Source organism: Phascolarctos cinereus, unplaced genomic scaffold (genome assembly GCF_003287225.1).
Source record: "Phascolarctos cinereus isolate Bilbo 61053 unplaced genomic scaffold, phaCin_HiC Scaffold_2;HRSCAF=192, whole genome shotgun sequence".
Lineage (NCBI taxonomy): Eukaryota > Metazoa > Chordata > Mammalia > Diprotodontia > Phascolarctidae > Phascolarctos > Phascolarctos cinereus.
In genome coordinates this window covers 255,705,167-255,720,259 of record NW_027555625.1, presented here as the reverse complement: position 1 = coordinate 255,720,259, position 15,093 = coordinate 255,705,167, and the positions used below count along the sequence as shown (strand labels likewise).

At 38.3% G+C, this 15,093-nt stretch overlaps 1 protein-coding gene across 1 annotated transcript in view; it reads left to right on the top strand.

Moving 5' to 3' along the window:
- Nucleotides 1–15,093, top strand: part of RABL6 (RAB, member RAS oncogene family like 6) — an 81,533-nt gene that overhangs the window by 41,067 nt on the left and 25,373 nt on the right. Inside the window, exons 6-7 of the mRNA XM_020981840.2 lie at nt 259–399; nt 4,703–4,808. Of these exons, the coding sequence (XP_020837499.1) occupies nt 259–399; nt 4,703–4,808 (247 nt within the window). The remainder of the gene's footprint in view (nt 1–258; nt 400–4,702; nt 4,809–15,093) is intronic.

Genomic DNA, 15,093 nt, shown 5'->3' with positions numbered 1-15,093 from the left:
TAACAAGTAGCACCTACCTCTTAGGGTTGTTAAAAAGATAAAATTTGTAAACCACTTTGCAAACCTTAAAGTGCTACACAAATGCCAACTAGCTGTTAATTAGAATCCAAGGAGAATAACCATTTGGGCTTCAGCATAGTTTAATCAGGAAAATCTCTACTTCATGTTTGGGCAAAGCGTTTTTAGAAGGGTCAAAAAAAATGAATCTACTGCAATGTGCTAAAACTGGAATAACTTTACCTGTCCTGTATGATCAAGGACCTTCAACTACATACTTCGGGAACTTCCCAAAGTGCCGACCCATGTCCCCGTGTGTGTGCTGGGGAACTACAGAGACATGGGGGAACACCGAGTCATCCTGCCAGATGATGTGCGGGAGTTTATTGATAACCTCAACAGGTAGGTGGTGTCAGGCAGTGCTTGCTTTCTATAATCACTTTGTCTTTGTTCTACTTTACCTGGACAGTCAAGTACTGTCTTAGTTCTCATCTTTGTGTCCCCAGCATTAGTAATGTACCCTGCTCATAGGAAGCATGTAACAAATGTTTTTTGAATTGAACAAAATAATTCTGTGTTCCAAACTGCATATTCGATGAAAACCTTTCCATTCAAATGAATGATAATAGTTCATTCAATTATTTTGTTAAGCACTTTCTATGTGCAAGATGCCAGGGATACAGAGACAAAGACAAAAGTGTCTCCATGGTCAAGATGCCTACATAATCAACACTTATTGAGTACCTGTCCTTTACTTGGCATTGTGCTGTATCAGGAGTAAGGGAAGGAAAGGACAGATGAAAAAGTATAAGACATACTCCCTGCCCTCTAGGAGCTCCCATTTTTGTTACATTCTTCCCCCCCCCTCAATACACACACACCCATAAATTATTGAGGGCAGGAACTGTTTCATATTTGTCTTTTTATTCCTAGCACCTAACATATTTCCTTATAGATAGCAGGCACTTAAGTTACTAAATGCTACTGGAATATACATGTATAATTTTCAGCACATAAATGGATATATACTATGATCTCAGCAAAAGCCCTCTTTAACACTGATGTGGCACCCCTTCTTACACATTAAGGACCATATCCCTTGTTAGGACAAGGAATCACAAAAAGCCATGATGGCTTCATGAAGAATAAGTCATGATAGCTTAACCTTAATTCCTTTTTTTTTTCCAGGTTTAGTAGACTGGTTGGTAGATAAGGGAAATACTATCATTATAGTTAACTTAGATTTTAGTGAAACATTTGATGATACCACTAATGCTATTATTGTAGAAAGGATAGAGATGTGGCAATAATAATAAAATAGGTGGGTTCAGAGTTTATTGAATGGTCATATCCAAAAACTAGTCACTAATAAATAGTTTCATTTTGGAATGAAATCTAAGTGTCTCAGAGATCCATACTTATCCCTGTGCTGTTAACATAAAAGTATAGGTGGTATGATTATCAATTTGCAGGTGATACAAAATTAGGAGGGATAGCTAGTACATTGGATGACAGAGTATGGATTCGAAAGAATATTGACAGGTTAAAGCATTGAACTGAATCTAGTAAGATGAAGTTTAATAGAAACAAATGTAAAATGTTATGCTTGACTTCAAAAATTCAACCTTACAAATATAAGATGGGAGTATGACTATACAACAGTTCTTCAGAGAAAGATCTATAGGTTTTTAGCAAAGAGTAAGCCCAATATAAGTCAACAGTGTGATGTGGCAGTCAGTCAAAAAGGATTTATTAAGCTCTTACTATATACCAGGCACTGTGCTAAGCACTGGGAGTACAAAGAAAGAAAGAAACAATCCTTGACTTTAAGAAGCTTACATTCTAATGAGGGAGACAACATACATAAATAGATTTTTACAAGATACATAACAGAGGAAATGGAAGGTAATCTTAGAGGGGAAGACAGTAGCAGCTGAGAACATTGGAGAAGATCTTCTGCAGAAGATTGGATTTGATCAGTCTTGAAGGAAGCCAAGGTTTCTAAGAGATCAAAGTGAGGAGGAGGAAGAGCATTCCAGGCATGGGAGAAATCAATGCAAAGGCATAGTGGAGTGTCATGTGTGAGAAATGGCAAGTAAGCTAGTGTAACTTCATTGAAAGAGTGCACAGAGGGAGGAAAATATGAGAAAACTGGAAGTATAGGAAGGAGCCAGGTTGTAAAAAACTTTAAATGACTAAGATCTTTATATATGATCCTGGAGTAATAGGGTAACATGGTCAGACCTGCACTTTGATCATTTCAGCAGCCAAGTGGAGGATAGATTGAAATGTAGGGAGACAAATTAGGAGATTATAATAGCCTAAGTAAGAAGTGATAAGGGCCTGAACTAGTGGCTTTGTGAGAGAAGATGATATGTACAAAAGATGTGAAGGTAGGAAATGGTAGAGATAAAGGTAGTCAAAGATTTGGCAACTGATTGGATATGTGGGGTAAGAGTGAAGAGTCAGGGATGAGACCAAGATTTCCAACCTCCTTGGCTAGGTTAGACATTAACAAGATGGGAAGAGGAGAGATTTGGAGAAAAATTAATGAGCTCTGTTTTAGAATCGTTGAGTTCAAGATATCCAAAAGGCAGTTGCTGATTCCAGACTGGAGCTCAGGAAAGAGACTAGGGCTAGATGTGTAGATTTGGGAATCATCTGCATAGAGATGATAATTTAACTTATAGGAGCTGATGAGATCATCAAGGGAGAAAAAAAGAGAAGAGGACCCACGACAGAGCCTTTGTTAGCGAGCATAACGTGGATGAAGATCCAGCAAAGGAAACTAAGAAGGAGCAGTCAGACAGGTAGGAGTACCAAGAAAGAGCAGTGTAATGAAAACTTAGATAATTGATAGTATCCAGGAGGAAAAGATGATCAGCCAGGAAAACTTATGCGGTATTAGGCTCCATTAAAAAACGCATAGAGTTCAAATATTGCATTCAGTTCTAAGCACTACATTTTAGGAAAGACACTGATTAATAAGCTGGAGAGAATCCAGAGAAAGGTATACAAGATGATGAAAGGCTTCATTCAGTTCATACCATGTGAGGATTTGTGACTGGAATTGGAGGTGTTACATCTGAAGAAGAGATAACTTTTGGGAACATAATAAATCTTTAGGGTTGTCTCGTGGAAGAGCAATTCGATTTGGTCTGTTTGGCCCCATAGGGCAGAAGTAGGAGTAGTAGGTGGAAATTGCAAAGAGCTAAATTGAGGCTTGATGTAAGGGAAAACTTCTAGAATTAGAGCCATCTAAAATTGTAATGGGCTGCCTCCAATAGTAGGGGATTCCCCCACTGGAGGTCTTCAAGAAAAGGATAGAGAACTTCTTGTTAGGTATATCTGATTCTTGTTTGGTTTATTGGTTGTGTTAGATGGCCCCTGAAATTCCTTCTGCTTCTAAGATTCTGTGAATAAAAATCTACAGATCTGTCAGATCTGTCTGACTAGGACATAGACATCAATATAAAGCCTTACTCTTTGCATATTTTTTCCTGTATGTGTTCCCAAATTCCATTTCCTTGTGCATGATTGTGATTTCATTTGCCTCACATGTTTGTCTCCACTAAAAAGTAATTTTAGCACAACATATTACTACTCTACCACCTTGTTACGTTGCAGATATGACCTTGGATTCTTGGAGGCTATGCCAGTAGGGTGCACGTGCTGGCAGGTCCTTCCAAGGTAGAAAGGCTTTGACCATACCTCCAGCAGTGGATTACATGCCTTTTGTCTAGGATTAACCCAGACAAGTTAGTAGAGGTTCACCATAGGCTAGGCACCAGAAAAAAATTGACAGGAACTAATAAAGACCCATATACAAAATTGTAGAGAGATTTCTGTTGGCATTAATAAAAGAAATACCTACACTGATGGAATTAAACATTTTTAAAATTTGTCATATGTAAAATTAAAGTCATAAAGTGTTGTCACACAGTCTGCATGTTACTTCTTTTGAATTCCTAAATCTCCCAGCTAATGCTCTGGTCTCCATCAAGCTATAATTGAGCTTAATCTGTATACTTAGAACATGTGTATATGATCCTTATGTGAACCAGTTGTTTTATAATGCTTAATAGCCTAACCCTAGTTCACCCATTTTAATTGGGAAGAAAGTTAAAGTTATGAGGTTTTTGTTCAGTCACCCTTAGTCCCTGGGGGAAGGGGAGGGCAGCAATCAGACCTCCACATCCAAGGACAACTATGTCAGACCTTTTTCTAGCTTTCTAAGAAGCGCTTAAGTCTCACTTTTGTTTTGTTTTGGTTTGGCTAGGCAATGGGGTTAAGTGACTTGCCCAGGGTCACACAGCTAGTAGGTGTTACGTGTCTGAGTCCAGGTTTGAACTCAGGTCCTCTTGAATCCAGGGCCGGTGCTCTATCCACTATGCCACCTAGCTGCCCCTCACTTTTGTTTTGTTTAAGAATATAAATTCAAGCCTCAGACACATAACACTTAACTAGCTGTGTGACCCTGGGCAAGTCACTTAATCCCATTGCTAGCCAAATATATATATATATATATGTAAATTCCACTATGAACTTCCCTTAGGGTTGAATATCACCTACAAGCCAAGGACATTCATCTTGGATTAAGAGGTTTGCCCAGAATAAGACATTCCATATTCAGGCATTAATTGTTACTTAGTGCCTTTTGGATAGTTTTGTAACTTCTTTTGCATTATCTTTCTTCTTAAAACAGACCTCCAGGTTCCTCTTACTTTCGATATGCTGAATCTTCCATGAAGAACAGCTTTGGCTTAAAGTACCTGCATAAATTCTTCAATATTCCATTTTTACAGCTGCAGGTAAGTTCCTTTTGGGGCAAGGAGCAGAGCTGTGGGCAGTCAAGTGACAAAAGAAAAGAAAATGGCTTTTGTGACTGATAACAGGACAGTTTTCTTGATAATTTCCTTTTTTAATATATAATTTATTTTTAGTTTTCAACATTCACTTCAGTAAGATTTAAAATGTTAAATCCCCCACTCCAAGATGGCGTGCAATCTGATACAGGCTCTACTTGTACATTCATATTAAGCATATTTTGATATTAGTTATGATGTAAAGAAGAATTAGAACTAATGGGAGGAACCATGAGAAAGAAGAAACAAAACAAAACAAAACAACAAAGAAAAGGAGAGCAAATAGTATGCTTCCATCTTCATTCAGACTCCACAGTTCTTTCTCTGGATGTGGATAACATTTTCCATTGTGAGTCATTTGGAGGTGTCTTAAATCCTTGCATTGCTGAGGAGCTAAATCTGTCAAAGTCAGTGTGGCTGTTACTATGTACAGTGTTCTCCTGGTTCTGCTCATTTCACTCTGTGTCAGTTCATATAAGTCTTTCCAGGTTTTTCTGAAGTCCACCTGCTCATCATTTCTTATAGCACAATAGTATTCAATTACATTCATATACCACAACTTGTTCAACATTCCCCAGTTGATGGACATTCCCTCAGTTTCCAATTCTTTACCACCACAAAAAAAGCTGTTATAAATATTTTTGTACATGTGGGTCCTTTTTCCCCTTTTGTGATCTCTTTGGGGATAATTTCTTAAAAGATGCTGTCTGGGTTCTTTTTTTTTTTTTAATCATGGTTTTCAGGTAGTCCGATACTTATTTAAATTCTCTCTCCTGGATCCATTTTCCAGGTCAGTTGTTTTTCCAATGAGGTATTTTACATTTTCTTCTAGTTTTTCATTTTTTGATTGTGTTTGATTAATTCTTGATGTCTCAGTCATTAGCTTCCACTTGCCCAATTCTAAATTTTAAGGAATGATTTTCTCCAGTGAGCTTTTATACCTTCTTTTCCATTTGGCTAATTCTACTTTTTAAGGAGTTGTTTTCTTCCATGAATTTTTGTACATCTTTTTCCATTTTTGTACTTCTTTTACCAAGCTTTTGACTTATTTTACATGATTCTCTTACATAACTCTCATTTCTTTTCCCAGTTTTTTTTCTGTCTCTCTTAATTGATTTTAAAAATCCTTTTTGAGCTCTTTCAGGAGGACTTTGTGGGCCTGAGACCAATTCATATTTCTCTTTGTGGCTTTGCTTCTAGGCATTTTGCCATTGTTGTCCTCTTTTGAGTTTGTGTTTTGATCTTCCCTGTCTCCATGGTAGTTTTCTGTGGTCAGAGCTTTTTTGTTTGTTTTTTGCTCATTTTCCAGCCTATTTTGTGACTTTTAAAGTAGAGCTCTGCTCTTAGAGTACAGGGTGCACTGTCCCAGGCTTCTTGCAGGAGAGGTACAGCAAGATGGGAGAATGGCAGATATCCCAATTTCCAAAAAAAGGGGAGGCAACAGAGTCCAGATTATTACTTATTGGAGGTGTCAATTCCCTGTTAGTTATTTTTTGCTCTGTCATTTCTAGTGTAATTCTCCTTTAGACAATCCATAGGGTCTGACTGCTCCTCCCTCCAAACTCTTTAAAATTTGCTCTCCACAGATATAGTATGCATATCACATTGTGTTAGGCTTTCCTCTCCTTTATCACAAACTCTAAGAAGTCACTTGCATCTGAAGTAGACTACCTCCTCATTGGTTCCTCTACCTTTTTAAAGATGAAATTATTAAAGCAAATCAAAAAATTATTAGTTCTGCTTTTGGTAGAAAAAAGAACTATAGAACATATCTAGATAATTGAAGTTTATCATCACTACAGTATCATACCTTTATGTCAGATTGGTGATCTATTTGCCAAACTCCTCATCTATTTCCTGTTTCTTTTCAGGTGGTCTATAATGATAAAATTGTTTCTTCCTTCATTTATTTATATTTTAATCCTAAATCTTGCATCTCCAGCTTTCTATTGGACGTCTCTAATTGATATCTTAAAATCAACATAGACTGTGAAGAGCACCACCATCCTCCTAGTCACTCAGAGTTGCAAACTTGGTTTTATCCTCAATTCCTCACTCTTACCACACATATCCAGTCTGTTTCCAAGTCTTGTCATTTCTGCTGTTGAAATAGACTTCTCTGTTTTAGGTCTCTCTGTACTCCAGTCCTTTCTTTCCCTGAGCTGCCTAAAGTATAGGTCTGACCAGTAAACTGACATAGCAACTCCACTGGCTTCCTGTTATATCCTCAATCAAATTAAAAATCCTCTAGTTGGATAATTAAAGTCCTTCACAACTTTACTTCTTCCTACCTTTCTAGTCTTCTTATGCTTTACTCCTCCCCCCACATAACCATCAACACTGACCTTGGTGTTCTTCACATGTGATACACCATCTCCTGACTCCATTCCTGGAATTCTGTGCTTCAACTCAGCCTCCTGACTTCCCTCAAGACTCAGGTCAAATCTCATCTTCTGCAAGACACCTTTCCCACCCCTCACCCTCTCCTTATTCCCACTGCTAGTGCCTTCCCTCAGAGATTACCTCCAGTTTACCCAGTACATATCTTATAGATACATAGTTATTTGCATCTTGTCTCTCCCTTTAGAATGTGAACTCCTTGAGGTTAGGTACTCTTTTTTGCCTTTCTTTATATTCCCAGAATTTAGTACAGTGTCTGGAACGTATTAAGTGTTTAATAAATGCATATCAAACTGGATTAAACTTAGAGATAATAGCCATTGAAATGAATTGAGCAGATAAGCAGCATGTTGACAAAGTCCAAGAGAGTCAGAAACACAGAAAGAAAAAAATGAAGCATGCCCAGCCTGCTCTCTTCCCAAAATTGAGACCCCTGGAAGGAACTGGAGGAAGGAGGCTGACATGGTGGAAGGATTTTCTAGGATGAGAAGGCCCTAGGTACTGAGGCATGTTCAACAGTGAGAAGCCAACAAAGTCATGGTAGGGAAGTCCAGGAGCGTCAGAAACTGCGAGGAAAAGAAAACTATGGGAGCTGATGAATGAGGTCAACAGAAGATAAAAGTGTAGGGAAAAAATCAAGGTGGGGCAAAACCTTCAGGTCACTTACAGTTAAGGAGTGGAATATGAATGACAGTCCTTTGAAAAGACTGAGAAGGGGCCAGCTAGATGGCGCAGTGGATAGAGCACTGCCCTGGAGTTAGGAGGACCTGATTCAAATATGGCCTCAGACACATGGTACCACCTCACCAAAACAAAAAACAAAAAAAAAGACTGAGAAGGATTGGTCAGCAGGTAGAAAGAGAACCAAGAGAGAGTAGTGTCACAAAAACTCAGAGAGTAACCAGGGAAAAAGCATTCAGTAATGTCAGATGCTACAGACAGATGAAGGATTAAAAGCCATTGGATTTAACAATTAGGAGATCATTGGTAGCATTGGAAAGAACATGTTCTATGGCATAACAAGGTAGAAAGCCAGAGTACAGAAAGTTAAGTAAATAAGAGGAAGAGAATTAAAGGCAACAGTTTTTTCTAGGCTTTTGGTCAGGGGATGCAGAGGGAATCTGCTTAAAGAGATGGGAGAAGGTAGATCAAGGTAACATGTAGAGGGGTTGGCCTTTGTGAGGAGCAGGGGCTACTTCTTCAGGGGCTGCAGTAAAGGAGGACAAAATGAAGGTTGATTTCAAGGGGTTTGAGATACAGAAAAGAGGAAACTCAGCAATGGCTTCTTAGTAAAGTGTAAGTTAAAGGCCTTTGCTGAGAGGTTTGGAGTAGGAGGTGGTATGGGAAATGAGGAGGAAAGAGGTTTGAAACAATCACTGTGGGGAATGTGAGGTGGAGGGTAAGAATCATTTAGAGAGGAGTAAAATTACTACTTTGTTGTAGTGAGAGCCCAGTTAAGATTAGATAACATAGATTTTGAGTAGAGAACAATATAATATTGAACTAGATAGCTATGGAATGAAAATTGGGAAAGGGGGAGAAGTATCTTTCCTGATTGCAGACTAGATCATAGATCACAAGATGCTTAGTGATAGTTTCATAGTGCATTAAGTAAATTTTCTTATGTGATCTTTCCCCTGTATGATATTTGGAAGTATCCAACTTTAAAATGTAATTCATGAGCAATCATCTATGTCCTTGAAAATGTCATGAGGGAATTAGATATAAGAGGCTTCAAGCAGCAAGAGCATCAGATCTGTGTCCAACGGCTTCTTTCAGTTCAAATTCTATACTTTCCTGCCCAGCAAACTCTCCCTTGAAACAGAGACAGAAAAAAAGCAGTTCATCAAATCTAAGCAGCATTCAAAACAAATCTGACAGTATATGCAACATTCCATCCCCACAGTCCACCATTTGTTAACTACATATATTGTTACTTCTAAGGATATTTTCTATAAATTCTAATCCCATTCATGGAATTCTGTTCTTTTTTAGCATTAATTCTTTTTGCACTTTTTTTTTTTACCATCTCTGGATTTGGGGCTTCATCATTACTTTGGAATTTGTAGCTTTTTGAGAACTTCAGAAGCCAATTCTTAAGGCAAACATCTTCAGAAAGTAAATTCTTCCTTTTTATATATTTACGTCATCATCACAAAATGATATGCCTATATTTGCTTGCAATGAATAGGACTAGTTGTGACCCTGAAGTGGAAAGTACCATACGAAATAAATTTATAGTTTTAAAAAATTAAATGGTATAACCAGGATAGGAATGAGAGACACCATTAGAGAGAACGTTGCTATTATTACCTTTATTATTCTTACTATGCAATTAGATGATATCTAACATTTAGCAAAAAGTCAACATTTAGTTGGGGCTTTTGTTGATGGTTTTTTGAGACTGAGCCTATTTGATACAGGCTGAAATTTCAGCAACCATTTAATGGACCCAATTCCAGTAAAGATTGGCACATAAACTTTATCCTGCTCTGTTTTTCCAATCTTGACTGATATATTCCCCCTTAGGCAGCCTTGGTGGCCACCTTCCATTCCCAGAGGCTCATCGTATTGGTGCCAAACTAAGTGTGGACACTTTGACCCGCTTTAGCTCTACTGCACCTCAGAACTCTTCAGCCCAAGTGATCCACCAGCCTCAGTGTCCCCACAGCATTCACTACAGTGCAGGGCTGTTTTAATGTTTTAAGTACATGGATACTTTATATTTTCTTTGCTATCTAAATTTGACTAGCATGCTTCTCGGAGGTAGGATGGTGTAGTGGAAAGGGCATTGGAGGAGCAGCTGGGTGGCACAGTGGATAGAGCACCGGCCCTGGATTCAGGAAGACCTGAGTTCAAATGTGGCCTCAGACACATAACACTTACTAGCTGTGTGACCCTAGGCAAGTCATTTAACCCCATTGCCTAGCGCAAAAAAGAGAGAGAGAGAAAGGGCATTGGACTTGAAGTCACAAAGACCTAGATTCAGATACCAACTTAGATACTTAACTAGCTCTGTGACCCTAAACAGGTCATGTAACTTCCCCGTGCCTCAGTTTCCTCATCTGCAAAATGAAGTGTGGGACTTAGTTGCCCCCTGCTCTAAATCTATAACACTGAGAAGTTGATTATCATCGCGTAACACATATAGTCTCATCAGAGAATCTCCATCTTGCTTCATTTTTAAATTAATCAACAGCAACAGCAACAAATACTAAGTAAAAGAAGATGCCTGAGCCCTTTTATCTAGGCTAATAGGAAAGCTGAATCAAGTAGCCAAGCAATTTGAGTAAGAAAGGTAGAGTTGTTTCCAGTGGATCATAGAATGGAATTGGAAGGGAATTTAGGTTACCTGATCCAGTCTCCTACACCATACCAGAATCCTCTACAGCATGACAGGTGGCCATACAGCCTATGCTTAAATACTTCCAGTAGTGGAAAACTCACTGTCTCAAGGGGAAACTTATTACATTTTAGGCAGCTCTAATTATTATGAAGTTCTTCCCTCTATAGAACTGAAAACTGACTCCTCATAACTTCTACCTATTCATCCTGCTTTTGCCTTCTGGAATTACATAAAATAAATCTAATGCCTCTTCCAGGTGACAGCCTTTCAGTCTTTTAAAAATAACTACTAATGGAGGCAGCTAGGTGGCGCAGTGGATACAGCACCAGCCCTGGAGTCAGGAGGACCTCAGTTCAAATGTGGCCTCACATACTTGACACTTACTAGCTGTGTGACCCTGGGCGAGTCATTTAACCCCATTGCCTAGCAAAAAACCATTATGTCCTCCAGACATCAGTCTCTTCTCATCTGACATGGTTTCAAAGTTGCCCCCATTATCTCTGTCATCTTTTTCTAAACAAACTTTAGTTTGTCAGTACCTCTTAAAATGGTTAGAGGACTCTAGATATAAGGAATGACTAACACCAAGCAGTGGAGCTGTTAACTCCTTTTATATGTATTGTACTTATAATAATGTAGCCTAAGATTCTGTTAGCTTTTTTGACAACAAGGTAACCCATCTTGGCTCAATGAGTTTTTGTTAACTAAAAATTCTTTTCGCATTAACTACCAGCAAGTCACATTTCCTATTATGTACCTGTGAAGCTTATTTTCTTTAACCTTAGGTGCAAGGCTACCTATTTATTTATATTTTGTCTTGACAGATATGGCCATCACTGGATCTTATTTAACACTTTTTGAATCCTGATTTTTATCTTCCAAAAATTTATCATCTCAATTTTATGTTCTCAAATTTTATAAGACTGCTGTCAGTATTTTAAAATCATTGTGGCCCAAGACCAGACCCTTCAATAAACAACTAAAGACACTTTCCACATTGACATTGAACTAGCTAAGAATTCCTTTAAATGGTATGATCATCCAAACTGCATTTCTTCATTTTGTTCACAAGACTATAATGGGAGACTTTGTCAAATGCCTTGCTGAATTCTAGATATACTGTCTGTACCATTGTCCTAATCTCACCATTTTTACAGGTTTTCAGATTCATGCTTCAACAAAAGTACATATGATGAGGGGGCAGCTAGGTGGCACAGTGGATAGAGCCCTGGCCTTGAAGTCAGGAGTTCCTGAGTTCAATTCCAGCCTCAGACCAAACACTTGACACTTACTAGCTGTGTGACTCTAGGCAAGTCACTTAACCCCAGTTGCCTTGAAAAAAGAAAAGTACATATGACCAGCCATTTCTGTACCTTTCAGTAAGTGGTCACTAGCCACCACAACCTGTTCCTTCCTCCAGTTACTAATAATTTGGTTTTAGATGACTTCTGAGGTCCCTTCCAATTCTAAAATTTTTGAATTCTATGAAGAGATTTCTTCAAATCCACAAAGAACTTGTGGATCTTATGGAAAGCTGTTAGTTCTTAAAAAAAAAAAACTGTAGATTCAACCTCTACAAATAAAATCCTAATGCCTTCTCTATGTCGTGTTCTACTGTCAGCTTCCTGACCCTAGCTTCAGTGTTCAGTGCATCTCAGAATCTTTTACTGCCTGTCTTCTTCCTTCATAAATTATTTATTCTAATACTGTCTAGTTAATCTTTGGGGCAGCTAGGTGGCGCAGTACAGTGCTGGGCCTGAGATCAGAGAGACTTATCCTCCTAAGTTCAAATCCGGCCTCAGACACTTACTAGCTCTATGACCTTGGGCAAGTCACTTAGCCCTGTTCAGTTCCTCATCTATAAAATGAGCTAGAGAAGAAAATGGCTTCAGTATCTTTGCCAACAAAGAGTTGGATACAACTGAAAAATGACTGAACAACAACAAAAGTAATTTTTCATCCTTACTAATATTCTGTGAGAAATATAATTGTTACTCAAGCTCTTCAATTTTCTCAACCAAAGCAAAGAAGTAATCTTTCATTTAACAAACAATGTAATTAATGGTTGTCTTTTGCAGAAAACCATACAACAAACTCACCAGGTCACTGGAGCAATTCCTTTGCCTTCTCTACCTCCTTATTCTCAAATGGAACTGTACTCTTTTGTGACTCTCCCTAAAAATGTGTCCTGCAAACTGCTGCTGTACCTGTTTGCCATGTGTTTGGGCTCTTCTCAAAGAGGTGCATTTAGGATGCCACTTTTAAGTCAGCCTCTCTGCTCCTGTCTTTACCAAGCCCTACTGAGTTGCTCAGAAGGATTAAAAGTAGCAGATAGCATTAATTTAATATTTAGTTAGTTCAACTAGGCATCTGCTTTGGCTACTTAAGTAGTTATTAAATGAAGTCTGCAATATGAGCATAACCTGATATTTTAAACTCTTGCTTGCAGCCAATTCCCATTTCTGAATTCCTAATCTTGCAACAGCTGAATTTTAAAAATGAAATGAGGCTAGTATGAAGGGATTTCCTTACAGAATTTTCAGAGGCTAGCTTTATGACCAAAAGTGGTCCACTAATTGGCTCTGTGTGCCAGGCCTAGCTGTTAAATCCTAGAAAACTACATCCCACTTGAAGCAGTAGGGGGAGCAGTTAAGCTGTTCTTCAAAAAAAACTTGGCTATGTAAAATCCAGCTCTGCAGTTGATTTAGAAAAGGAGGAAATTATCAGTGGGATTTGAAATAGTGTTTAACAATGACTGATGGACAGTAGAATTTTAAAATCTAACATAAGCACAAATATATATTGACTATTGGGTTCTTCTCAACAGGGGAATAGAATTTGTTTTGGGAAAAATTAAAGTGCTCACTTCTGTCCTGTTCTTAACTTAAAAAAAAAATGATTACTAGGATTCTGCAGGCTTAGTTTACTCTGATTAAATCAATATCTAAATTACTTAAAATTTATACCAATTAGCCCATTAGCTCAATGCCTTATCTCTTCCCTCTCTGAACAATGCCCCCCAAAAAAATTGAAAAGCACTCTTTATATAATATTTAATGTTCAGTTTCTAGAATAACCTCTTTTAAAAAAATACAGTAACCTCTTCGACCTCCAGTATTTCTCACAATTGATTTAGTTTTTTTCTCAACTCGCTGCAGAATTTTATTTGTTGATCTCTTTAGACTTAAACTTTTATCCCCTGATCCTGCTTGTCCTGTTGAATATTAAAGGAGTCCAGACCATTTTATAACCTTTTGTTGCAGCCCCCATAGTCAGGAAAGTTTTTTGAACAACAGAAAATTCACTTCTGTTCGAAGATTCCTAGGTTTTCCATCCTGATTATGTTTATGAACAATTGCAGCTGTGACCTAAGCTTCGTTTTAAGTCTAAAGTAGCACAGTGTTGTACAGTTTTAGCCAATTGCCTGCTTAGGTGTTTAACTTCTGACAGTAAAGGAGGCACAAAGCCAAAACACTTAGAACAAACATTCTTTAGCTTTACTGAATTGAAGGCAAAAATAGTTTGGTTTTCAGGTAAACATTTGAACTTTCTATAGCACTTCAGTAGGATTTATAACAGTGTGTTTGTACATGTGTAGACTTCCTGTCTGACCATCCTTCTCAGTTTCCTGTGCTGTATTTTCATCCAGGTCCTGCCTGCAAAAACAAGGTTCCATCCTGGACTCTCTTCTCTTTTCCCTCTATGCTATCTCAATTGGTAAGATCATCATCTCCCTTGGACTAAATTATCTCTTTGCAAATGATTCTCATATCTGCTTATCTAGCTCTTAACTTCTCGTTTCACATCTCTAGGACATCTCAGACTGGACATCTTGCAGGCATCTTAAACTCGTCCAAAACTTTCCCTCCAAATTCTCCTTTCTTCCCAACTTCTTTGTTACTGTTGAGGGCAGCACTGTCTTCCCACTCACCCAGGCTCACACACTAGGAGTCCTTGACTTCTCACTCTTATCTCAACACGTGTACTGTCAAGTCCTGTCAATTCTGTCTTCACAATATTGTTCAGATAATGCCTTCTTCTCTTCTCTGACATTTGTCACAATTCCTGGTGCAAGCCTTCATCCCTTCACTCCTGGGCTATTCCAAGAATCCTCTGATTGGTCTCACTGCCTAGTCTCTTTCCACTGCAGTCCATCTTCTAGTCAGTTGCTAAAGTAATCTTCCTAAAATACAGTTCTGATCGTGCCCCTTGCCACCACCCCTCCCAACTCAGTAAATTCCAATAACTCCCTGCTACATCCATGATCAAATACAAAACTCTGTTTGACTTGTAAAATCTTTCACAGCCTGCCCCTTTCCTACCTTTCCAGTCTTCTTACTCTTTACTTCCCTCTATATATTCTTATGTTCCAGGAATACTGACTTTCTTACTGTTCGATCTCATGACTCCAACGCCTCTTAATTCTAATGCTTTTCCTCTGTTAAAATTATTTCCTATTTATCCTTTATGTAACTTGCTTTGCAT